The sequence below is a fragment of the Nerophis lumbriciformis genome, linkage group LG32 (assembly GCF_033978685.3).
Source record: "Nerophis lumbriciformis linkage group LG32, RoL_Nlum_v2.1, whole genome shotgun sequence".
In the NCBI taxonomy this organism is placed as follows: Eukaryota; Metazoa; Chordata; class Actinopteri; order Syngnathiformes; family Syngnathidae; genus Nerophis; species Nerophis lumbriciformis.
In genome coordinates this window covers 17,259,522-17,287,105 of record NC_084579.2, presented here as the reverse complement: position 1 = coordinate 17,287,105, position 27,584 = coordinate 17,259,522, and the positions used below count along the sequence as shown (strand labels likewise).

Sequence of the window (27,584 nt, the reverse complement as noted above, 5' to 3'; positions counted from 1 at the left end):
GCAAAAATGTGTTTATTTCTTTTTAATACAGTAAGGTCTTTCTTGACATAAACTGCCTTTTTAGACATTTTAATGCATTTAGCATCAAGTTATGCCTTGGTTTGTGTACTCTTTGTGCTCCAGTACACATTTGCAAGAGCCTTTTGTTTGTATATATGAAGCTTTTACTCATATTCCTGCAAAAGTGCTGCAATTACAAAAGTGTTGCATGTATATTTTTTTAAGTGTATGTATGCTGGAAAAACAATGTGAGGCAGATGGGTTTGTTTTTCAAAAATGGGCCATCAGCTCACAAGGGAGAGGCAAATTTAAGTTGCTCAGTTTAAATCTGAAATCAGCTTACCTCAATCTCATTTTGCTTTTGTTGCTCCTTGTTGTCCGTAATGAGCCGGTGCCGCTGATATTACAACCCAGGGATTATACTAAATAATAATAATAATGAAAGAAAATACATGAAAATGTAAAGCAGGAGCCTGCCTCTTCGGCTTCGTGCATGGAGAAGCGTATTATTCTTGATGGCAATTCATTGCAATAAGAGGCTTCACTGGAAATAATACACTAACCTTTGAAGAGATGTTTGTGAACTAGGATTATTTATTTTGTCAATCTTTTGTCAACCAGATGATTTAAGAATGCAAACATAGCTTTATGCTCCTTATGCAAAACTGACTATTATACACACATGAATATTTCAAAAAATATATAAACTAATTGGATTTTGTAGTTGATTGGCTTTTTGTTTGTACCAGTAAAATAACTAGAATCTTCTGAACTTGTTTTCTAAGTCAATGTGGGCTGCTTCACCGGTGCAATGCTTCTCCCTAGTGGCAAGTGTGAAGTACGGCATCATTTGGGCGATATAATCACAATGTCAATACAATACAGTAGAAATGTGTACTATTTGGAAGCAAATTATGATGCCGAAATTTAGAATTGCTATGAAAACCTAGTGGACAAAAAGGGAAACTAATAAAATCATAAAATTGCTTTCAAAGAGTGATTAGTAGGACTGTTTGTTACAGTATTATGAATAATGTAGTAGCGATATTCTTGTGAAAAAAAAAAGTAGAGAATACATTTACAGAATTACAGGAGTTGAGACTTTAGAAAATAATATATTTTATTTTTCAATCTTATTGAAGCATAACATTATTGTCCTAACATGACTACATTCTTTTGGACAAAATATCACTCTAGTTTTGTAACATGATTATTTTCTTATATATAATAGTCTGACTTTATCACATACATATACAACTGGATTTGTCCTAATTAAAATAATATTATGCATTTTGAAGTTTATTTGTGCTACTAATGTTGCTTCACGATTCCATTAGGATGCGTTGGCTGCTGTTGGAATTCTCACAATCACGTCGCCAGTTTCACTTTTTAATGTCCATCCATCCATCCATCCATTTTCTACCGCTTGTCCCTTTCGGGGTTGCGGGGGGTGCTGGAGCCTATGTAACATTATTGTCCTAATATGACTACTTTCTTCTCGACAAAATATCACTATTTTTTTAACATGATTATTATTCCTATATATAATAATCTGACTTTATCACATACATATACAACTGTAATTGTACTAATTAGAATAATATGATGCATTTTTAAGTTTATTTGTGCTACTAATGTTGCTTCACGATGCCATTAGGATGCGTTAGCTGCTGTTGGAATTCTCACAATCACGTCGCCATTTTCGCTTTTGAATGTCCATCCATCCATCTATTTTTCTACCGCTTGTCCCTTTCGGGGTCACAGAGGGTGCTGGAGCCTATGTAACATTATTGTCCTAATATGACTACTTTCTTCTCGACAAACTATCACTAGATTTTTAACATGATTATTATTCCTATATATAATAATCTGACTTTATCACAAGCGGAAGAAAATGGATTGATGGACTACTTTCTTCTCGACAAAATATCACTAGTTTTTTAACATGACTATATTCCTATATATAATAATCTGACCTTATCACATACATATACAACTGTAATTGTCCTAATTAAAATAATATTATGTATTTTTAAGTTTATTTGTGCTACTAATGTTGCTTCAAGATTCCATTAGGATCTGTTAGCTGCTGTTGGAATTCTCATAGTTACGTCGCCAGTTTCGCTTTCTAATGTCCATCCATCCATTTTCTACCGCTTGTCCCTTTCGGGGTCGCGGGGGGTGCTGGAGCCTACGTAACATTATTGTCCTAATATGAGGAGCCAGATGAGGTGGTTCGGGCATCTGGTCAGGATGCCACCCGAACGCCTCCCTAGGGAGGTGTTTAGGGCACGTCCGACTGGCAGGAGGCCATAGGGAAGACCCAGGACACGTTGGGCAAGACTATGTCACCCGGCTGGCCTGGGAACGCTTCGGGATCCCCGGGAGGAGCTGGACGAAGTGGCTGGGGAGAGGGAAGTCTGGGCTTCCCTGCTCAGCCCCCGCGACCCGACCTCGGATAAGCGGAAGAAAATGGATGGATGGATGAACTACTTTCTTCTCGACAAAATATCACTAGTTTTTTAACATGATTATTATTCCTATATATATATAATCTGAATTCATCACATACATATACAACTGTAATTGTCCTCATTAAAATAACATTACGTATTTTCAAGTTTATATGTGCTACTACTGTTGCTTCACGAATGCAAGTTTCTCAATACCCGACCTGTTTTTTGTGCCTTTAAAAATATTTGGAACTCGACATTAAAACACACTCTACCTCCAACAACCAAAAAGCTGTGAAAACGATGATGCTGTGTTCCAAATGTAAGTTATTTACTGAGATTGAGTGAGCCTATGGCTTTGCACTTTGTTTATTATATATATATATATATATATATATATATATATATATATATATATATATATATATATATATATATATATATATATATATATATATATATCTCAGTGACGTGCGGTGAGGTTGATGGCTGGTGAGGCACTGACTTCATCACAGTCAGATTTACAAACATATGAACCCTAAAGAGTATCTTATTCACCATTTGATTGGCAGCAGTTAACGGGTTATGTTTAAAAGCTCATACCAGCATTCTTCCCTGCTTGGCACTCAGCATCAAGGGTTGGAATTGGGGGTTAAATCACCAAAAATGATTCCCAGGCGCGGCGCCGCTGCTGCCCACTGCTCCCCTCACCTCCCAGGGGGTGAACAAGGGGATGGGTCGAATGCAGACGACAAATTTCATTACACCTAGTGTGTGTGTGACAATCATTGGTACTTTAACTTAACTTTAACTTTACACATACAAACTGTAGCACACAAAAAAACACATTTAATAAAAAAAACGTTATTATGGTCTTACCTTTACTTATAAATTAAGTCCATGCGCCGCAACTAAAGCCCTCACTTAAACTTTCCACGTGCAAGATTGAATCTATTTAAAAAAAAGTGTAACCGAGGGTTTATAAATGTCGCCTATACTGTATGAAACTACAAAATAACAAACACGGAGGCTCCAGTTTACACGAGGACCACTTTATTTACCTTCTTTCATCACTTCCGCTCTTAGCGCCTTCAAAATAAGAGCTCAAGGCATATACTGTATAACAGCGCATAACAGGAACTTAACATCACAAAGAGGAAAGCCCATACAAATAGGTTACAAAAGTTATTTAATAAGAAGCCAAAAAGTGCAAAAACAATAATGTTCGTGTTGGAGGAGTTGTGAATTAGGTACACCTGCAGTCTGCAGGTGTACCTAATGTTGTGGCCATGCAGTCATTCACAACTCCTCCAACACGAACATTATTGTTTTTGCACTTTTTGGCTTCTTATGAAATAACTTTTTTAAATGGATTCAATCTTGCACGTGGAAAGTTTAAGTGTGGGCTTTAGTTGATATAACAATTCTACGGCAGGGGTGCAGGAGGCGGGATTACTGGAGCCTCAGCCAGTGCGTCTTTTGCAGCCGTTTTATGATCGCTCAGCACAAGAAATACGTTACACACATACATCCATCCATCCATTTTCTACCGCTTATTCCCTTTGGGGTCGCGGGGGGCACTGGAGCCTATCTCAGCTACAATCGGGCGGAAGGCGGGGTACACCCTGGACAAGTCGCCACCTCATCGCAGGGCCAACACAGATAGACAGACAACATTCACACTCACATTCACACACAGTTGTTGACAAAATACACTGTACATTATATACCTCAGCTAACTAAACTATGGAAATGTATAATATAGTTCATATAGCAATACGGTCTCACTGCACAGCAGGCCAGCAGTTAGCCGAGTCCGCAATCCATGGTGAGGCACAATTGAGTGACGTGCCTCAACTGGCTGCTGTTCACCGCACCGTCTCTTCTCAGTATTTGAACGGCAAATGTGAAAATTCAGCGATTTTGAATAAAAATAATCTAAAACTGGTGAAGTTAAATGGAAAATAACTTTATAGTATAATCACTGGATACATATAACAATTTAATAAATGTTTTTTCTTTTTACATTTTTTTTCTTTCTCTCTAGTGACTGCACGTCACTGATATATATATATATATATATATATATATATATATATATATATATATATATATATATATATATATATATATATATATATATATATATATGTGTGTGTATTTTGTATTCTATTTTATTTACTTTAAATTTGCAACCCCCTGGCGCTGCTTTGTGCTGTTTTTGTACTGTTTTTGTATTTACTTTGATTATTATTTTCAACTGTTTGTAAAGGGAATAAGCGGTAGAAATGGATGGATGTAAATGTTGAAATTTATAAATAAAGGTTTAAAAAAAAAAAATGTTGCTTCACGATCCCATTAAGATGCGTTCACCGCTGTTGGAATTATCACAATCACGTCGCCATTTTCACCTTTTTAACATTTTTCGCGGAAAAAAAGATCTAAACTTGAGTAAAACCAGTAAAGAGACCTAGGAGTAAACCATAACTCGCAACTTATAAATGTGTAAACATTCATTGTTTACCACTTTGATTTTAAAATAAGCTTAACTTTTGCTGTCACCGACGCACGACTTCCGGGTATGTGACATCACAATATGGGCGGGACTTTGTGTTTTTAATGTAGCTCTTTTCCGTAGCTGCTGCCATACTGCAGTGTAGCCAATGCTTGGGGAGAGGTGGGGAGAAAGTGGAAAGAAGAACCGAGAAGGCGAGGGAGAAAGTGGAGGGCTTTGAAAAGCCTTGACGTGGCCTGTCTTTTGTTTTGGAGGGGCGGAAAGCAGGAGTTAGCGGCGGCGACATGGCTCAGTCGCGAGCTAACGGTGTAGACTTGGCTAGCAAGCGGCTCCACTCAAGGTAAGGGGAACTATCTACTTCAAAATAACATGTCACCTTGTCCTTTGACTACGTACACCGGAAAGGCCAAACGATATAGGAGTACATAGATAATAGAGGCTGTTTAGTCAAGGATAAACAGCCATGAAAGGGGAGAGTTACTCAACCGGACCGAACCGAGCACGGTGACAAACCAGAGAGTCCAGTTCCAAGCCTCAAGCCTGGCATTGGTGAACTGCAGACTGAGTGGAGCCCACGTACACTGTGGATGTACACTCTGTCCTGGTCCATTTCAAAGGAAAATACTTGAATCCTGTTAAATGTTATCCAAGGCCGCCTCTAAAATACTCGTTTACTAATTAGGTAATAAGCAAGAGGGGCAGAAGTCTAACTAAAACGCAACACACGTGTATGAACAAACAGTCAAGTTTAAAGGACCCCTATGCAAAATTGGCATTACAGTAATCAGCCGCTTGAGCCTGTCTATGTGATTTTTTTGATTGATTGAAACTTTTATTAGTAGATTGCACAGTACATATTCCGTACAATTGACCACTAAATGGTAACACCCTAATCCGTTTTTCAACTTGATTAAGTCGTGGTCCATGTTAATAAATTCATGGTACAAATTAGGCCTGGGCGATATATCGATATACCGTATTTTCCGCACTATAAGCCGCACCTAAAAACCACAAATTTTCACAAAAGCTGACAGTGCGGCTTATAACCCGGTGCGCATTATATATGGATTAATATAAATATTTATTTTCATAAAGTTTCGGTCTCGCAACTACGGTAAACAGCCGCCATCTTTTTTCCCCGTAGAAGAGGAAGCGCTTCTTCTTCTATGGTAAGCAACTGCCAAGGTAAGCACCCGCCCCCGTAGAAGAGGAAGCGCTTCTTCTTCTACGGTAAGCAACCACCTGCCCCCGTAGAAGAAGAAGCGCGCGGGTATTGCGTTTCATTTCCTTTGTGTGTTTACATCTGTAAAGACCACAAAATGGCTCCTACTAAGCGACACGCGTATAACGCAGAATTTAAACTTAAGGCAATAAGTCATGCCGAAGAACACGGAAATGGAACAATGGATGACCGAAGGCGAACACACCTTCACTAAGACAGGGAGACAGCGCCGGACGACATACGCCAACATCTGCCAGTGGATCGTAAATGCCTGGGCGGATATTTCGGTCACAACTGTGGTCCGAGCTTTCCGGAAGGCAGGATTCACAGAACTGCTGGACAACAACAGCGACACTGACTCCGATGACTTCGACGAGACGGAGACGGCCATTTTGGATCCCGTATTCGCCCAACTTTTTAATTCGGACACCGAAGGAGAAGAATTCGAGGGATTTATGAATGAAGAATAACTTCAGAAAGTGAGCGTTATGTTTATTTTGTGTTTTGTGACATTAACGTTCGAGCAACATTAAGTTATTGATGTTGCTATTGCTCTGCACTATTTTGAATTTTACTATGTTTGTGATTGCACATTTGCACATTACCGTACATTTTGGGAGTGAACAGAGTTGTTAGAACGCTGGTTTTTAATATATTATTAAAGTTTGACTGACCTATCTGACTGTTTTATTGACATTCCCTTTAGCGCAGTTAGATGCGGCTTATAACACGGGGCGGTTTATAGGTGGACAAAGTTTTGAAATATGCCGTTCATTGAAGGCGCGGCTTATAACCCAGGGCGGCTTATGGTGCGGAAAATACGGTACTCGATATATCGCGGGTTTGTCTCTGTGCGATATAGAAAATGACTATATCGTGATATTGGAGTATATTTTCTCACGCAGTTGCTTTTAGCTGCTGGCATTACACTCCAGGCTCTTCCCACTCTTTCTAGTCTTTCCTCAATAAAACAAGCGCACCTTCTTACATACGTGACATACGTATACGCCATCGTGGAGCAGAGAGGTAGCCACATGGGAAACTGTAGCTGTGGTGCGAGTGGTAATACGAGAGGAAGAAGGTGCGAATCTGGTAACAAATGAAAGAAGAATTAATTCCCAAGAAAAACAGCAGGGGGTCCATCGTCTGGCGGTGGTTTGGCTTCAAGTGGGAATATGTCGAACAGACAACCGTAATTTGTCAAGTGTGGGGCAAAAAGTGGCATTACTGCTAATATGTAGCATCTAGGGTTGTGAACGATAAACCGATGCGACCGAGTATTCGATTCAACAAGTGAGCGATTAGGCTGCATCGGTAGCAGACTCCTCAATCAATGCGAATAATTCATGAATTCCTAGCTGAATCGGTTATAGAGTCATGGATCGGTTATCGCGAGACTTTGCATGGGTTGGCTAGATTACAATATGCGCCAGCGTCTCTAAAACAACGCGAGAGCTGAAGCTACTCGCCAAACGCGGTAGCCGCCTAGCTAGTATTAGCACAAGTGATAAACAAGAGACAACACGGAAAATGAAGGAGGAGAACGAAAGCGTCAGTCTGACCGAAGGTGATAATGGACCGAGAAAGATTTTCAATGCATCGGGGAGACAGAAATCCAAAGTGTGGAAAGTTTTTGGGTTTTATAAGAAGGAAGGGAAGCTCGACAGAAGCCATGCTATTTGTAAATTGTGTCGAGCATCGTTGACGTACACTGGCAGCAGGTTGAAATATTGAATCTTTGTTACCTACCTCTAGTGTTCAAAACTATGCTCAGGCTGAAATATTGCACTTTGTTGTTACTATTCTGTGCTACTTTTACCTCTGGAGTTCCCATCCTACAATTCAGCCAGACTTTTTTTGGTCCATGTCTAAAAATAAATACATTGACATGTGATTTTGTTGTTTTTTTTTTTTTGCCAGTGCCATAAAGCCATAATGCTTGGGGATTTGGAGTCTTGAATATTAACCGTCAAATCGAATCGTATCGTTCGGAATCGAATCCAATCGAATCGGTCTGGAATAAAAGGATATCATTTTTTAATCGGATCGTAACCTGTGTATCTAGATGCATATCGAATCGTCTATCAGAGAGAGATGTGCAACCCTAGTAGCATCATTTGAAAAGTCACCCGCTAGAGAATGAAGAGTGCTTACTCCGCATGTCAACATCTCCGTTCGGTGCCACACCAACAAAATGCCTAGGCAACCATTTCCACATCAACACTGTATGAAAACAATAGTCAACAACAGAAGGAGATAACGTCCGCAGGAACCTACCACATAGTGAAGGACATACACTATTTGATTTCCTATTATGCAGCTCATTTTTATTTGACACTTATTGAAATATTTTGTGATGTCATGCACAAAAGTGCACTTTGTTAGTTTTAAACTATTGTAGTGGCATTCTGTACAAAAAGTGCACTTTAATTTAGTGTTGTTTTGATATGTCATCTTAGTGACATCATGCACAAAAGTGCACTAATAGCTTGTTTTAAAATGTCTCTGACAATCTTGCACTTTCTGTTTTGGAAATGACATGAATGTTTGTGCCACTGCCTAATAACTGTTTAATAAATACAATTTTGCTAAATTGACTTAGTTGTAATTTCCCTCTCTGCATGAAAGTTTAAAATGAGCATATATCAATGCAGTATGAACAAGAATGTTTTAATGTAGACACATAGAATCATCATACTGCCGTGATTATATGCTTCAAGTGTTCATTCCAGGCTAAGGCAAATTTCGAGATATATATCGTGTATCGTGACATGGCCTAAAAATATCGAGATATTAAAAAAAGGCCATATCGCCCAGCCCTAGTACAAATATATACTATCAGCATAATACAGTCATCACACAAGTTAATCATCAGAGTATATACATTGAATTATTTACATTATTTACAATCCGGGGGGTGGGACGTGGAGGGGTTTGGGGCTATCAGTACTTCAGTCATCAACCATTCTATCATCTGAGAAATGGACATTGTAACAGTGTAGGTCTGACTTTGTTGGATATGTACAGCGAGCAGTGAATATAGTGAGCTCAGAAAGCACAAGAACAAATATGTACATTTGATTATTTACATTTGATTATTTACAATTCGGGGCGGTGGGATGTGGTGGGGGGAGGGTGTTAGTCTAGGGTTGTAGTTGCTTGGAGGTGTTCTTTTAGTGCGGTTTTGAAGGAGGATAGAGATTCACTTTCTTTTACACCTTGTTTGCGCTCCTTTTGAGAATATGCTCCCAAACGGTCACTTTTAAAGTTAATGTTTATTTTTGATATCTTGAGGGAAACGCCTCCTCCCTCATGAACAGGATACGCAAACAAGATAATCAAGCACGATGCCGTTTTTAAAATGTGTAATGTTAGCACTGTAGCTCACTAAGGCCCCGTTTACACTAAGTCGGATAAAGTTATCCAGGTAAATCACACCTAACCTTATCCGTGTCCACACACAACAATGCCACCGTTCAAGACCCCCGCCCCCCTCCGTCCGCCGTTGCAACGCGACCTAATACGCATGTGCGGGAAATGCACATGTCCTCGTCATCTCCAGTGTTGCTTTGTGTGCAAGTTCTTAAATGTAACTTATCTGAACAATATCCAGTGTTGTGGTATTTCAATTAACTGGAATCCAGTGTGCTGTGGGGCCCTATTGTAGTGAATCACACCTGAGACATCATAGATTAATCAAATCTTTATTAGACACGTAAACAATGTGATAAAGAATATTTAACATTAATCCAGGGATCTAGATATCTGGTCAGGACACTCCTCACTCTTTTGCCTTCACCTTCATTGTCCATTCGTTTTTGGTGACTTTATATACTCTGGACCGAGACGTTGAGTCCGCGACATACATAGCGGACAATAACTGATACAGTCTGCTTTGCCAGTCCAAATGTATTCAATGTTTTCCGTAGTTTTCCCTCGACGGCTATGTAATACAAAGCACACGCTACCTTTTTTATCACACCCACGGGAGCTCGCATTCTCCTTGTCTCTCCTTCGACAAATGGACAAAGTTTTTCGCTAAGTAGCATCACAGCTAATCCGGCCGGACATTCAAAAGTTCTCTTGCCGTCTGCGAAGTGTTGTATCTGAAATAACTGCAATCGCTTTCTCTTAAAGGGGAACATTATCACAATCTCAGAAGGGTTAAAACCATTAAAAATCAGTTCCCAGTGGCTTATTTTATTTTTCGAAGTTTTTTTCAAAATTTTACCCATCACGCAATATCCCCCCAAAAAAAGCTTCAAAGTGCCTGATTTTAACCATCGTTATATACACCCGTCCATTTTCCTGTGACGTCACACAGTGATGCCAATACAAACAAACATGGCGGATAGAACAGCAAGATATAGCGACATTAGCTCGGATTCAGACTCGGATTTCAGCGGCTTAAGCGATTCAACAGATTACGTATGTATTGAAACGGATGGTTGTAGTGTGGAGGCAGGTAGCGAAAATGAAATTGAAGAAGAAACTGAAGCTATTGAGCCATATCGGTTTGAACCGTATGCAAGCGAAACCGACAAACGACACGACAGCCAGCGACACGGGAGAAAGCGAGGACGAATTCGGCGATCGCCTTCTAACCAACGATTGGTATGTGTTTGTTTGGCATTAAAGGAAACTAACAACTATGAACTAGGTTTACAGCATATGAAATACATTTGACAACAACATGCACTTTGAGAGTGCAGACAGCCCAATTTTCATCAATTAATATATTCTGTAGACATACCCTCATCCGCTCTCTTTTCCTGAAAGCTGATCTGTCCAGTCCAGTTGGAAATGTATCTGCTTTGAGTGTCGCAGGATATCCACACATTCTTGCCATCTCTGTAGTAGCATAGCTTTCGTCGGTAAAGTGTGCAGAACAAACGTCCAATTTCTTGCCACTTTCTTATCTTTGGGCCACTGGTGCAACTTGAATCCGTCCCTGTTCGTGTTGTTACACCCTCCGACAACACACCGACGAGGCATGATGTCTCCAAGGTACGGAAAACAGTCGAAAAAACGTAAAATAACAGAGCTGATTTGACTCGGTGTTTGTATTGTGTTTGAGAAAATGGCGGATTGCTTTCCGATGTGACGTCACGTTGTGACATCATCGCTCCGAGAGCGAATAATAGAAAGGCGTTTAATTCGCCAAAATTCACCCATTTAGAGTTCGGAAATCGGTTAAAAAAATATATGGTCTTTTTTCTGCAACATCAAGGTATCTATTGATGCTTACATAGGTCTGGTGATAATGTTCCCCTTTAAGGTATTCATGTGTGATTTCCACAAGCGTCTGTACATGTAGAAGAAGGAGAAACACGGGTATGTCTGGATGACTCGCCTTCATATTTCCAGTGGTTAGCTCCGAGCTTTACTATGAAGCTGGCTGTGGCGTGTCCTTTCTGACGTCACTTCCTGTGTGGGCGAGGTCTTTCAGGTGTCACTTCCTCTCCGAACTGACTTTGTAAACGATCAATGAGTCCATACAAAGCTAAGTGCTTTAGGCCTTGCCTACACTAAGTCGTTTAACCCCTTAAACTAATAATTATTTAGCCTAAGCCCCGTTTCAGCCACACTAATCCATCGTTTAAGGTCCCCCTCCTCGGACAATTTTTTACACAGGTAAGTGCACCATGTATTTTCTTGCCTCCATCTTTGTTATGAAGCTAGCTGTGGCGCATTCTTTCTGGCGTCACTTTCTGTGTGGAGCGCGGGCTTTCTGGTGTCACTTTCTGTGTGGGTGTGGTTTTTCTGGCGTCACTTCCTCTCCGAACTCACTTTGTAAACGATCAATGAGTCCATACAAAGCTGAGTGCCAGAGATTCAAGAATTACACGGCTGACTTACCCGTGTAAGTGTGACTGAAACGGGGCTTAGGCTAAATAATTATTCGTTTAAGGGGTTAAACGACTTAGTGTAGACATGGCCTTAGTGTAAACGGGGCCTTAGCTATGCTCATGCAAAGTTACAGTGACTGTATATTGAGTTTTAAGTTTATTTTGAACATGCATACAATTACAACATGATACATCACAATTTCTAGTTTCTCTTTTCAACATGTTCAAAAAGGAGTAGGAAGAAGTAGAGCTTAATTAATCTTACCCCTTTTCCATTACACAGCATTTGCTAACACTTGTTCACATCCTGTTCTCAATTTATTCGCAATATACTCTATAAATAATATTAGAACATTAATAAATGCATATTTATTAGTGAAGTAAATTGTATTTTATATGGTGAAATAAATAAGATTATCAATAGGTTCAGAATGTTTATCATAGTTCTTCTTCTTTATACTTTTTTAACTGAGTTTGAACAGTTTCTTAAATTGGATCATATTATTACATTATGAGTTCTTTACTTAAGCCATTCCATAATTTAATCCCACATACAGATATACTAAAGGTTTTAAGTGTTGCACGTGCATACAAATGTTTTAAGCTACGTTTTTCTCTAAGGTTATATTTCTCCTCTTTTGTTGAGGAGAAGTGTTGTACATTCTTGGGTAGCTGGTTATAGTTTGTGCATAATTTTAGCTGTTTGCAAATCCACTATATTGTGGAATTTCAGTATTTTTGATTCACTATATAAAGGGTTTGTTGTTCTCGATATACAACATTTGTATCTGATTTTTTATGTAACACTGTCAGTGACTGAAACATAATTTTGTAGTTATTTCCCCATATTTCTACACACTAACTCGGATATGATAACACTAGCGAGCAGTAAATAATATGAAGTGATTTTTGGTCCAATATAAATTTAGCTTTATTCATTATTGATGTATTTTAATTTTACTGAGGTTTAAGGATAGTCTGTTTTGTCAAACTATCTTTTTAATGTGTTAATTTCTTCTGTTATTATTTGTATCTGTGTGTTCTCTGCTGAACCAAAACACTGTCACATCATTTTAAATCTCTTGTAACTTTACCAATGTCATTTATACAAAGATTGAACAATTTTGGTCTTACTATTGATCCTTGTGGTACGCCACAGGATATATATATATATAGTGTTGTAGACGTGTGTTCGCCTAGTTTCACGTATTGCTTCTTCTTGGTTATAATCCAGTTTAGGACCAACCCTCTGATGCCATACAGTTCAAAATTTTTTATTGAAATATTGTGATTAATTGTGTCAAGTGCTTTTGTTGGATTCATAAACACTGCAGTATCTGTTTATCTATTGCATTGGCAATTTCCTCTGTAATTTCGATTAAAGCCATCAAAGTTGAAATATGAGCTCCGTATCCATATTAGTTCTCAGCCAGTATTTTATAGTTGTTTCTGAAATTCTCCAATCAGTTATTGAACAGTTTTTCAATAATTTTAGAAAAGTGTGAAAGTAAAGAAACAGGTCCATAATCTGTAAATTGGTGTTTGTCTCCAGTCTTATAAATTGGTACAATTTAAGTTATTTTCATTTTGTTTGGGAATTTGCCTGTTTGAAATGATAGGTTACTAATATACATTAATGGTCTTGGGATCTCTTAAATAACCTTTTTTATCGTTTCCCTATCAATTCCATTACAATCGATTGAAGTCTTGCATATGCATTTTTACATGATTTTAACTATTTTCTCTTGTCACTTTTGTGAGGAACATTGAAGTCCTCTGTTGAAACAGTGTCTGGAATTTTTTTCTACAATTTTGGTCCAATATTTACAAAGTAATTATTGAAGCTTTCAGCCATTTCCTTCATGTCGTCATTATTTATGTCTCCATCTGAGAAGTCCCTTTTAGTGCCATTTTTAGTAATGCTATTGGGGACGCCCTATTGTTTTTGTTCCTGCTTAATAATTGACTGTAATTATTTTCTACATGTTCGTAGCATGGTAGTTAGCTTGTTTTTATACTTTGTGTACTTGTTTTCTGCCTCTGTAGTTCTTTGTTTTATATTTTCTATATATTCTTATTACAAGCATTTTTTATCTTTTTGTCATCCATGGTTGATTGTTATTTCTCTGCTTGCTACTGAGTTGTTTTCATGGACAATATTTGTCATAAAGTATTATGAACGTCTTTAAAAAATTACCATATGCTTCATCATCATTTTCATTTTACACATTGTCCCAATTTTGTTTTTTAGCTCATTTTTGAAAGCAATCATACGGTATGTTCTCTGTGCATAGTCTTCAAAATGTCTTTTTTATCATCCATGTTCCTCTTCTTGTAGTTTCCATCATATATTGTGAAAATTGGCAGACGATCACTATTGTCATAAGTAGACCATTTGTAGTGTTATCAAAATCATTGGTAAAAATATAAGTAAGCTTGGCACAGTGTTGATTTTAGGATACAAACTGATGCTATACATTGTATCAATGAAGTCATCAATAGAATTTTGCTTATTCGGGTTCAATGAGTCAATATTGAAGTCACCACATAAAATAATTTTTTGACCAATGTCTATAAAATTTGCCTTGATCCAGTCTTCAAATGTTTTAATACTTGATACATTAAATATGCTTTGGTCATCCCATATTTAAATGGTTATGCATTCTAAGATAATATCAAATGACATGTTTTTTTTACCACTTTGTAGTTCAGGTTCTTCATCACTTACACCGCTATTTCTCCTCAGTTTTTGTTGGTTCTGTTGATGTAATTTAGTTCATATCTTTCAAGATCAAAATCTATTCCTTTTTTATCATCGATCCATATTTCTGTGACAGTGATCACTTTGAAGGGTTTGTTGAATTGTTGTAGAAAGTGCTTCATGTTGTTGTAATTTGCGTACACGCGTCTGCTGTTAAAATGAATAGACATTTTGTTATCATGTTTAATGTTGTTATTATATTGTTCATCTGTATAATAAAAACAATTATTACTGATGTGGGATTAAAAAAAAAGTATCTGGATCCATATCATTATCCAAATCCTGCTTTATGGTCTTTGTTGCAAAAGTTTTTCAGTTCCATTTTTTCTTGATCAGCAGTCTTTGATGTTGTTTCAATAATTTCTATAAGTGTAGGTGGATGCGCTCCGGAATCTAGGTCTTCTTGTTTAGTGATTACCGTATTTTCCGCACTATAAGGCGCACCTAAAAACCTCCAATTTTCTCAAAAACTGACAGTGCGCCTTATAATCCGGTGCGCCTTATATATGGACCAATATTGAGCCACAACAGGTCCCTCAACTATGGGATGCATAACGTAACCCCAGCCTCTACTGTAGTGTCTATTCTATGCGCCTTATAATGCGGTGCGCCTTATATATGAACAAAGTTTTAAAATAGGCCATTCATTGAAGGTGCGCCTTATAATCCGGTGCACTTTATTGTGCGGAAAATACGGCAGTTGGAACATAGTAGTGTTGGGGTTGAATGCAGGTGTTTGTTTTCCGTCAGACTCCATTATCGTCGTCGTCGTTGGAGCCGTGTCAACTGTGTCCCTCGGGAAGTCCTGTGGGGAGTGCTCAGAGAGTATGGGGTTTCGGACTGTCTGATTGTGGCGGTCCGCTCCCTGTATGATCAGTGTCAGAGCTTGGTTCGCATTGCCGGCAGTAAGTCGGACACGTTTCCGGTGAGGGTTGGACTCCGCCAAGGCTGCCCTTTGTCACCGATTCTGTTCATAACTTTTATGGACAGAATTTCTAGGTGCAGTCAAGGTGTTGAGGGGATCCGGTTTGGTGGCTGCAGGATTAGGTCTCTGCTTTTTGCAGATGATTTGGTCCTGATGGCTTCATCTGGCCAGGATCTTCAGCTCTCACTGGATCGGTTCGCAGCTGAGTGTGAAGCGACTGGGATGAGAATCAGCACCTCTAAGTCCGAGTCCATGGTTCTCGCCCGGAAAAGGGTGGAGTGCCATCTCCGGGTTGGGGAGGAGATCTTGCCCCAAGTGGAGGAGTTCAAGTACCTCGGAGTCTTGTTCACGAGTGAGGGAAGAGTGGATGGTGAGATCGACAGGCGGATCGGTGCGGCGTCTTCAGTAATGCGGACGCTGTATCGATCTGTTGTGGTGAAGAAGGAGCTGAGCCGGAAGGCAAAGCTCTCAATTTACCGGTCGATCTACATTCCCATCCTCACCTATGGTCATGAGCTTTGGGTTATGACCGAAAGGACAAGATCACGGGTACAAGCGGCCGAAATGAGTTTCCTCCGCCGGGTGGCGGGGCTCTCCCTTAGAGATAGGGTGAGAAGCTCTGTCATCCGGGGGGAGCTCAAAGTAAAGCCGCTGCTCCTCCACATCGAGAGGAGCCAGATGAGGTGGTTCGGGCATCTGGTCAGTATGCCACCCGAGCGCCTCCCTAAGGAGGTGTTTAGGGCACGTCCGACCGGTAGGAGGCCACGAGGAAGACCCAGGACACGTTGGGAAGACTATGTCTCCCGGCTGGCCTGGGAACGCCTCGGGATCCCCCGGGAGGAGCTGGACGAAGTGGCTAGGGAGAGGGAAGTCTGGGCTTCCCTGCTTAGGCTGCTGCCCCCGCGACCCGACCTCGGATAAGCGGAAGAAGATGGATGGATGGGTCCTTGATGTCATAGACAAAAGGTACTCTTGCTTCTTGACCTCTTTTCAGCTTGATGTAATTTTTACAGTTGGCGCTCCAAGTTCCTAGAATTTTTCCCTGCTTTCTCAAGTCGTGTGCTTTCTTGGCGATTTCAGCATAACATTTTGTGAGGTGCTCATTAATGTACACATTTGTTCTCTTCAGCTTCTTTCCCTGTTTCAACACTGCCATTTTAGATTTTCTGTTAACGAGTTTCACGAGGATGACTGAAGTGATGTTTCTTCCCTTCAGTGGGATGCATGTTTCGATGGTATTAATGTCGACTTCAATTTCCTTTGATTGCAGAAAGTTGATTACTTGCTGTTCTGCTGAGGCAACATCCATTTCATCTGGTTCTCCTCCATTATTCACAGCTTTCGCGTAGGATCTCTGTTTAATTCGGTGCCCTGTCACAAGGTCACCATTCATTCGTTTTTTCCTGATCCATTTCGTCTATGATATTCTTCAGCAAGTTGTCTGGTTTCACTGCAATCATTTCTTCTTGGAGAATCTTCACTTCTTGACACATTTCCTGAAAATCCCTTCTTATGTTATTCTGAGTTTGCAGACTTTCTATATTTTCTTGCAGACTTCTTTGTATTCCGTTGTTGCTTTTCTCAAATCTTCTATAATTTCTCTTGTTACTTTTTCCATGTCTGCTTTGTGATCTAAGCTTGCATTTTTGGTCATCAACTATTTTTTTAGCATGAAGTCTTGCTTCCCATTGTGTTCGGTGTCCAACATCAAATGTTGCTTCCCTCTGTGTCCTGTGCCCAGAGAATCATTTGATTCAGATGACACCAAAAATTTCGGGACTTTTTTTTTATAGATTTTAACATCGCAGCAGCTAGCTGACGTCAGTGCCTTTCGTATCAGCTGGCTAACAGCAGTTGCACTTTTAACTTTATTTCAGCATTTTCGTACTTTGCGCCGTTCAGAGATCAACTTGAGGTGTCAGCCTGTCATAAATGTGTTGCCGACAATTACCCGTATTTTCCGCACCATTAGCCGCACCTAAAAACCACAAATTTACTCAAAAGCTGACAGTGCGGCTTTTAACCCGGTGCGCTTTATATATGGATAAATATTAAGATTCATTTTCATGAAGTTTCGTTCTCGCAACTTCGGTAAACAGCCGCCATCTTTTTTCCCGGTAGAGCAGGAAGCGCTTCTTCTTCTACGCAAGCAACCGCCAAGGTAAGCACCCGCCCCCATAGAACAGGAAGCGCGCGGTGCATGCTGGGATATGTGACGTTTCATTTCCATTTGTGTGTTTATGTAAAGACCCCAAAATGGCTCCTATTAAGTGTGTTGTCTGTCTAATTATAAATAATGCAGACGAGGCGTGTTAACTGAGTTCTCAACGTTTACTCACAGCGTGCTCATAACCACATTCTAACTCCCAGCATACAACAACGCTTCTCAGGGCTACCGCGCATGCTCGTAACTATCGTTGCATGCTGGGTAGTGTAGTTGTTATATTTGCTAGCTCATAACATCACATTGAGAGACACGCTTACGCGCTTAATTCAATACTCGCCGTCATTCCGGGTGGATTGACAAAAGACCTCCAGCCGCTAGATATTGGTGTCAACAGGGCATTCGAAGCTAGACTGCTAACTGCGTGGGAACAGTGGATGACGAAGAAGTGCGCGGTGCATGCTGGGATATGTGACGTTTCATTTCCATTTGTGTGTTTATGTAAAGACCCCAAAATGGCTCCTATTAAGTGTGTTGTCTGTCTAATTATAAATAATGCAGACGAGGCGTGTTAACTGAGTTCTCAACGTTTACTCACAGCGTGCTCATAACCACATTCTAACTGCCAGCATACAACAACGCTTCTCAGGGCTACCGCGCATGCTCGTAACTATCGTTGCATGCTGGGTAGTGTAGTTGTTATATTTGCTAGCTCATAACATCACTTTAAGAGACACGCTTACGCGCTTAATTCAATACTCGCCGTCATTCCGGGTGGATTGACAAAAGACCTCCAGCCGCTAGATATTGGTGTCAACAGGGCATTCGAAGCTAGACTGCTAACTGCGTGGGAACAATGGATGACAGAAGGCGAACACACATTCACTAAGACGGAGGCAGCGCCAGACGACGCCAACATCTGCCAGTGGATCGTAAATGCCTGGGCAGATATTTCGGTCACAACTGTGGTCCGAGCTTTCCGGAAGGCAGGATTCACAGAACTGCTGGATAACAGTGACACTGACTCCGATGACTTCGACGAGACGGAACCGTCCATTTTGGATCTCACATTTGCCCAACTTTTCACTTCGGACACCGAAGACGAAGGATTTACGAATGAAGAATAACTTCAGAAAGTGAGCGCTATGTTTATTTTGTGTGTTGTGACATTAACGTTCGAGCAACATTATGTTGCTATTGCTCTGCACTATTTTGAATTTTACTATGTTTGTGATTGCACATTTGCGTACATTTTGGGACAGAGTTGTTAGAACGCTGGTTTTCAATATATTATTAAAGTTTGACTGACCTATCTGACTGTTTTTTTGACATTCCCTTTAGCGCAGCGTAGGCGCGGCTTATAGTCCGGGGCGGCTTATTGGTGGACAAAGTTATGAAATATGCCATTCATTGAAGGTGCGGCTAATAATCCGGTGCGCCTTATAGTGCGGAAAATACGGTATGTTTATTGACAATAGTCGTGCCGTCATCCCTCGTGTTTTTCCGTCCAGAAGTGGATAACTCGCAAAAACATCCCCAGTGATAACATGAAAAGTGTGAGGATATTTCCTTGTTAGAAACATGAGTACCTTGCTCATTTTGCAAAGCGGACGTTGTTTTTATGGCAGTACATCTGTGATACGCGAGCATTTAAAGCGGAGACATGATGTCATTTGGAGGGAGGATGCGGACACAGCTTTGGTAAGAGTACTGTTAGCTTCTACCTTGCTTTCTGGCTAACAAAAGTGAGCCCAAGTTGTGTGAAAAATAACTATCATTTAAGCTTAAGTCAGCGAGCTAAACTGTATACAATCAATTCAGTTTTAAAGCAGCGTCAATTTGCAATGCCGTAAAATAGTGCTTAAATATTTTCTGATACGCCCCCCTGCGGAAAAAGAAAAATGTTTTGCGTCCCCCCCCACTCTCCACCGTGACTATACATAGTATAATTTGTCAATACAATTGTTATAACTCTACCTCTGCATAACATTGTAAGTTTATCAACATTAAAGGAAACCCACTGGTCTTTCCTCGTCCTCCACCGTGGTTGTGAAGCCAAATGTTACATACGCTTCATCATATTCTGGTAAGGCAAAAAAAAGCATGTTCCCCAAGGTCACGTGCACCCCCCATGGCATCGCTTTGCACCCTCAATATTTGAGAAGGACTGCCGTAAAAAAAGGCACTTAAACAAACGCCAACCACACGCACACAGAGACATGCACCAATGCGGAGGTATAATAAGATTAAACATACAATCTATTAAATAGCCAACATTCTAAGAATTAATCAAATATATAATTCTACACATTGAGTCTATTATAGTGCTAAAACTGCCAATAGTTAATCAATAGTCAATATACAAGTGTGCAGCTTTTTAAACATCAAGAAATGCTTTTCTTTTTGAGGAAGTTAATTTTGTTTTTGTTGTTTTCATTGCTGCTATTTTAGCATTTTTTTTTTAGACCTTTGCATTTCCTTTCTTTTAAATGGGCAACATTTTATTAGTTGTTTTAATTGTTTTAACAGCTGAATGAGCAGCACAGTTACAGTATAAATACATATTTATGAATTAATTTGTCATCTTTGTTAGTAAGCACATGACTATAAGCTGCATTTAGAAGTCGATGTAAAAATTTGAGCATTTTAATATGTGTACGGTTTATAAATTGTTTAGTCGACCAATCGACAGCCCTATTGCTAAGTGCTAACTGGAACTGCTAGCACGAGGCGTCACATGTTACATTAGCAGATAAAATATTTTTACACGTTTATGCCACTTTTATTACATCCTCCACATTCATCAGTTAAATTATGGTAATAGTTTAAAGACTTGATCTTATAATCAACTAACAACACGGCTGTAAACGTATTGTTACACTTCTGCTATAATTTGATAAAAACCCGTCCAATACTGTTAATAATGGTGACATTTTCACCTGGAACAGAATATTTTATGTGGGGAGTCACAGAGGAGGCAGCTGTTGAGTTGTTAGGTGACACAGTCAAGGTCTGTTTGATTGTTCACACTTGCGCTAAATATGTAGAATGACTCACTGTCCTGGTTATGATCATATTGCCTCCGCTGTGGTTGCTGTATTTTACAAACATGTGCCAAAGACAACACTAAATTGGCCCTAGTGCATTGGTTCTTAACCTGGGTTCGATCGAACCCTAGGGGTTCGGTGAGTAGGCCTCAGGGGTTCGGCAGAGCCTCCGCCGCGGAGGTCACACACCCGACTCATCATGTAAATAAAATCTTCTCCCTATCGGTGTATTATGGATACGTCCTGGGCATGACGTTAAAGTGCATCCAGCAGTGGAGGCTCCTCTATGGGGTCTTGGAGCACTAGGAGTTTAACCCCTTTACTACTGTTACCCCAGGTGGCCCTTGGCAAAGGCCTCGTACCTGACTGGCCCCTAGCCAGGGATACAGTGAAGACCTCAACGTCTTGGACTCCATGCCACTGGACCCTGACCCGATTCTGTCAAGGATCGTGTGGTGACTGTCTGTACACCAGTCCCCCCACGTTAAACAAAGTCACGCACAGGCATCCTCCATAAAGGGATACACCCCTACCAGGAGGATCGTCATACTCGTTCGAATGACCGCCGATGATGATGATTATGGATATGGCAACAGTGATTTGCAAGTGTGTCATTGTTGTGAGTTCATGCACTGTGTTGGTTTTGTTCTTTGAACGAGGTGATGTTCATGCACGGTTCATTTTGTGCACCAGTAAAAAAAAATATATAACTTTGTCTTGAATTTGAAAAAAAACTAAACATTTTATTTTTCACTAAAGAAGGGTTCGGTGAAAGCGCATATGAAACTGGTGGGGTTCGGTACCTCCAACAAGGTTAAGAACCACTGCCCTAGTGTGTGAATGTGAGAGTGAATGTTGTCTATCTGTGTTGGCCCTGTGATGAGGTGGCGACTTGTCCAGGGTGTACCCGCCCTCCGCCCGAAGCAGCTGAGATCGGCTCTAGCACCCCCCGCGACCCCGAACGGGACAAGCGGTTGAAAATGGATGCATAGATGGATGGGTGTCTTTTCTTCAATAGAGGCAATGTTGTTTTTCTTTGTTGATTCTCCCAAAACACATGACACTGATAGATGTATTGATTGGCTTTATTGATGTTAAAAGAAATGCAGTTTAAAAAAGAAGCAAACAAAAGAATCAAGAACGAGAGAGAACAAAACATTCCTTGAGAATTTTCCTGTGGTTTCCCGGACAACTGGTTGTGGCACTCTGTAATTATGGCAAGATTATACCACTGTGAGCACACAGTTTCTTAGTTCAACATGCGGAGAGGCCTGTAAAGACCTGAATATGTTTAATACATTTATATTAGTAGTTGTGATTCAAACTTTACACATTCCACCATATAGTTTAGCTGGCTGTCACTGCTGCATTGGACTCTGTTAGACCATAAAGAAAATGGTTTTCCCAAACTGACCAAGGATGTCAAGAATGAAAGTCACAGTGTGAAAGTCCTCCTATGGACCATTTCCTGTATTTGTCCTGTACGCTTGCCTTGCTTTTCTTGCCAGGTCTCAGCATTCCTTCTGTCTGTTTTGCACCTCAATCAATGTATTGTCTAAATATTTAAACTTCAAATGCCATTGTACAACCCCTAGCATTTACACCCGTGTTCCGCAACCTCATGTTTTTTGCTCCGCATCAATACAATACTATATCATTACGTTTGGTCAGTGTACAGCTTGTGTAGCCGTATACATTTAATATCCACTAAAAGTAACTCAACACACAGACATTATTATCTCAATAGCTGACAAGTGCCAACACAAGTGAGTACTTCTCGCATGTCTAAATGAGGTCTAAAGTGTGACAACTTAGCCACTGCTATGTAAAGGAAAAGAGGTAGGCTTAAGTAAACTCTGCTTCTTCTTACTCCTTTTCGAAGATGTTGAAAAGAGAAACTGTGATGTATCATGTTGTAATTGTATGCATGTTCGAAATAAACTCAAACTCCACTCAACTCTAGTTTGAAGTCACATGACATGCAAAGCAAAAGCAAAGCAGAAAAAGGCAGTTATCTGGGCTGTCTGGGTATAATGCAACAAAACGAAATGGTTAGAATCTGCACTTTTGAGTGTCGGTAATCATAAAAATTACGTCACAGCAGCTCCGTCCAGACCAAGCACAAAGAGTGGGCGGATTTTGTTTACACAGCAGCAATCCTGAGACGCAAGTGTCAGACGGAGGCAGATTTGTACGACCAAGTTCTGCGCGAAAGTGATATAGAGTACGTAGATGCTTTTTTACCCTCTGCGTTTGTGTTTTGCCGTGTTTGTTGCATCTTTGTTGTACTTGCTTGATTATAAAATATGTCTTTCAAGGTAGTGGTCTGGAGAGTCGAGGACCACCGTTCATGTATATTCAATTTTCAGTGTTTTTTGTTCATTGTTAATGCTGTAAACCTTCTGTATTTCCATGTACATTTAGTGTCTTATTCAGCAAAAAACTAAAATTGTATTTCGTTTTTGAGATTTTGTAACGTTTTTAGTATCAGTCATTAGAGTGTTTTTACCATCATGTGGTCAGCTTTTAAACTTTTTTTACAGAAATATTTTTTTCACTAATGTACAGCAACCTCAACTGTTTAAAATGTTCATAAAAAGAGATCCAAGCACATACATCAGATTACCTTGACTGGCTGCATTTAGTGCTGCATTACCTGCCTCTTTTTAAGACTTGTGTCACGTGACTTCAAATTTGACACATCTTTGGCTAGTTCTGAGACAGGTACGATTGCTTCAGTTTTAATTTACCTGAAATAGGTCTTGCGATTTAAAGCAGAACATTTATTTCACATAATTTTTCAGCATTGAATTTAATACTCTAAATTTTAAAACACTTTTTTTTTTTTACACACTGATTTCTTATGCACTGAATTTAAAAAACAAACCAACACATTTTGCTAACAATTTTATTTGAAAATCAGCATTATTTGATGTAAAATTTAATGGCAAAAAATTCAGTTACATAAATTTAGTGTCAAAAAAGCTTTCGTAATAAAGACACAAATTAACCTCCACAATAACCGCACTTTAAACTCACAAACCAGTGCTATTGCTCATTTCTTAGATAAGCAAACTAGCACGTGTTGTCTTTCCCCATTACATAGTCATCACACCTCAATATAAATTTGTATAAACACATTGCTGTTTGAGCAACGAAGTTATTCAACTGTGCACGTTGAACCTATAGGTTGTGCTGCGTATTCGCCTCATACAGACAGATCAGATCCAAAGACAGGCGAGAAGATCATGGGGAAAACTTACACAAGGCAACATAGGCAGATGCCTGGTGTGTTGAGATTTCTAGGAGCCCCCATACATCTCAGAAAAAAATATTTCAGGTTGTATTCTATTTAAAACAATAATTTTTATTTTGGTCTTAATTTGTGCGCTAAAAATGCCTCAAACTGCTTAATCAGGTGTCTTTTTGACAGCCCTCTCCCACGCAATGGACTATTTAATGTTATTGCACACATGAATTGATGATTTGAAATAGGAAAACGTCATGCTTCTTCTGCCAAGGAAATATATTGTGTTGTGCATAAGTACTTTTTCAGCATGTTAAACAATACCGTGAAAATGACAGATAATTTTGGTCACAATAACTGTGATATGAAATGTTCATATTGTAACATCCCTGTTTTTAAGTACTTTATAGTGAATAGTAGTACATTTATACTGTTGTACACTGACATCTGTAAAGTATATGAGTTTCAGTACTATAGTATAATCCCTTTCTCATGTACTGTAGTAAAAATGGTTACTGTTGCTGTTATCCTGCCCTTCTTGATGTCTGCAAGTAGTGGTCTCATCCCCTTAAAATTCTTAAATTTTCACCTAACTAAGGCATTTTAAAGAATTCTATCCTCCTAACTATGTGGATGTTCCCATTTTTATTTCTGGTGGGTGAATTATTTTTGATTTTTTGATTTTCACTTCCCCTTCGACATGTGCTCGATGTCCCAATACCGATGTCCTTAAAAAAGTGAGTCAATCACAAACATTTTTTTTTGTTTTTCGAGGTCAACACATTTAGCTGACCCCATTTTGAGACACAGTATTGACCTTTTCTTAAAAGTCCCTCATCCCCTCAACATTCTTGAGTCTTGGATGTCTGATGACCTAATAATAAGATTCTTGCCAGTCAGCAGATAGTTGGATTAGTCTGGGCCACTTAGTGCACTGCATGGTTACTATTGAGAAGGTAGATTAGCTGTCCTGTCTCTCTCTGTCCCTTTACTCGCTATCTCTCATTGGATCACTCTGGAAAGTAGTTGTAAGTGCTTGTGCCAGCGAAGGGGAATCAAAAAAAGGGAATTACACATTGGAAACGGATAGGGTGTACACTAAGTAGCACAGCAGCTTTTACTTTTGGACTCAGTTGGATTATTCTAACTTTGAAAAAATGTTTTTTCATTTTTGCCAAAAAACACAACTGGAGCGGCGCCGTCTTGGAATCATCCCCTCAGTCTGTTTGTAGAAGGTTCTGGCAGACTTCAGAAGCAGATTCGATTCTTGAGGGTTTGGGTTTCAGAGCATCGCCGTCCCCGGTGGACACTTTTAGAAAGTGGCGTTTTTGGTGACTATCTTTCTCAGAGCGTTAACGTATCATCCTGATGGCAACTGAGTCGTGTCCTCTATCGGGGGCCGAGCGGGCCATGTGCAGGCTGGTGCACCATGGCCCCCGACCTCAAGCCACGCTTAAGCCTTTACAAGTGGAGTTACAGGTGTTTGTCAACAAAACACATGGAAAACAGAAGCACAGGTACCACTGAATGAGAAGAATAGTTGTTGTTAGGAACTAGCAGTGTGTACATCAAGTCCTCTATGGGATCATGGTGATATACTGCGCATATATATATATATATATATATATATATATATAATTGTTTTTTTTTTGAAAAGGCCCAAAAAATTTACTTTTAAAAACACTTATCTTAAGTAATTAGCATTACCGTATATGTTTCCTATTAAATCGTTTTGCTCTAGTTTTCAATTGTAAGTACAATGTAACACAGGCTGTACACCTATCCGCAGCAGGTCTCCAAGGTCAACAGCGTCTGGCATGTTATAACAAGGCGGGTAAGGGAAGTTGGCAAGTCAGATCCGTAACTTAACGTATCAAGAATGGATCCAAGGCCTGTGCCGGTTGGCCTGAGGTGCGAAGCGGGAATGGGCGCGTGCAGTGGCTGGAGGAGCCGCCTAGGTACTACCGCTGACACCGGCCCCCTGCACACTTTGTCTCCTTGATCAAGCTCCACTGTTCTCTTGATATTTACAAAACTTTCAAAGCCCGAACTGGGAAAACAAAGAAACCTTGGGAAGGGGCAACAAATGTGGCGACCCCCCCCTCCAGGTTCACCGGCTGCAAGAAAAAAAAATATATGAAAAAAACACAAGTAATGTAAAAAAACATGGTGTTTACTTTTGATGAAGTCTAATAAACAAGCTTTGTTCTTCTCCAACGCCTCCCAGTGATTCAGTACAACAGTTTGGCCAACAAAAATAAAGAGGAGTGATACCTCTAACATCAAATACACAATCTTCACAGTAGGGCTGCAGCTAACGATTATTTTTCTATCGATTAATCTATAGATTATTTTTTTCGATTAATCGGTTAATCTATAGATTATTTTTTCGATTAATCTATAGATTATTTTTCCTTTTACCGATTATTTTTTTTATTTAAAATGAAGAGGAAAAAATAAATGTAGGCCAGTTTTTTCAAAAGGCATGGCTTTTATTTACAAAAAAAAAGTATGGCCACTCAGTCAACATTGACAACAACATGACAAAATATTCTGTAACAATGTAAACATTTAAAACTTTTAACATTTAACAAAATTAAAAGTAGCTTATTTGCTTTTTAATGTGCAAATATAAAAGTAAACATCCAGTGCAAATCTTAATATTCTGGAATAGTATAAGCATTTAAAAAGTAAAAGTATTGCTTATTTTGCTTTAAAATGTGCAAAAATAAAGATAAACATCCAATACAAAAAAGTGCAAAACGGAAATATTCTGTAACAAGTGTAAACATTTCAACAAAAGTAAAAGTATTGCTTATTTGCTAAAATGTGCAAAAATAAAGCTAAACATCCAATACAAAAAAAGTGTACAGTGTAAACATTTCAACAAAAGTAAAAGTATTGCTTATTTTGCTTAATAACACAACAATGATAGTATGATTAAAGTGAAAGTTAATTGTTGGTTTGTACATAGTATATGTAACTGTTAATGTTGTAAAAGGTATTTGCACAACTAATTAACGTTAGCGTTTGTGACACGTCTTGTGCCGTGGGGTTCTTTCAGGACCGACAGACTGAACGCCAGACGGCTTTGCCAGGTTTACAATCTTTTAATTTTACACAAAGTCTTTTCTCTTCCAACTCTTTTCTCTTTCTTTCCTCGCTTTTCAGCTCCTCTTCCTCGCTCGCTCGTCGTCCCCTGTCTCTTGCGGCGTCGCTCCCGGCGCGCCCCGCCTCGCCGCTCGCTCGCCGCCGCCGCCTCTCCACAGCGTTAAAGAGGAGCGCGTCTTTGTAAACACTGAACAGGCACGCCAAACGCGCCGCTCAGAGCAAACGGTGCTTTAGTTTATGAATTTACAACGCAGATACAAATGACACATTCATGTTTTTGTGTAATAATG

The 27,584-nt window shown here is 39.6% G+C and overlaps 1 protein-coding gene across 2 annotated transcripts in view; it reads left to right on the top strand.

Moving 5' to 3' along the window:
- Positions 1 to 27,584, top strand: part of gpsm1b (G protein signaling modulator 1b) — a 107,741-nt gene that overhangs the window by 45,299 nt on the left and 34,858 nt on the right. Inside the window, exon 1 of one of the 2 annotated variants that reach the window (XM_061926710.2) lies at positions 5,065 to 5,308. The exons of the other annotated variant lie outside the window; for it this stretch is intronic. Coding sequence (XP_061782694.1) covers positions 5,253 to 5,308 — 56 coding nt within the window. The 5' untranslated portion in view covers positions 5,065 to 5,252. Of the gene's footprint in view, positions 1 to 5,064; positions 5,309 to 27,584 lie in introns of those variants that run through there. 2 annotated transcript variants of the gene reach the window in all.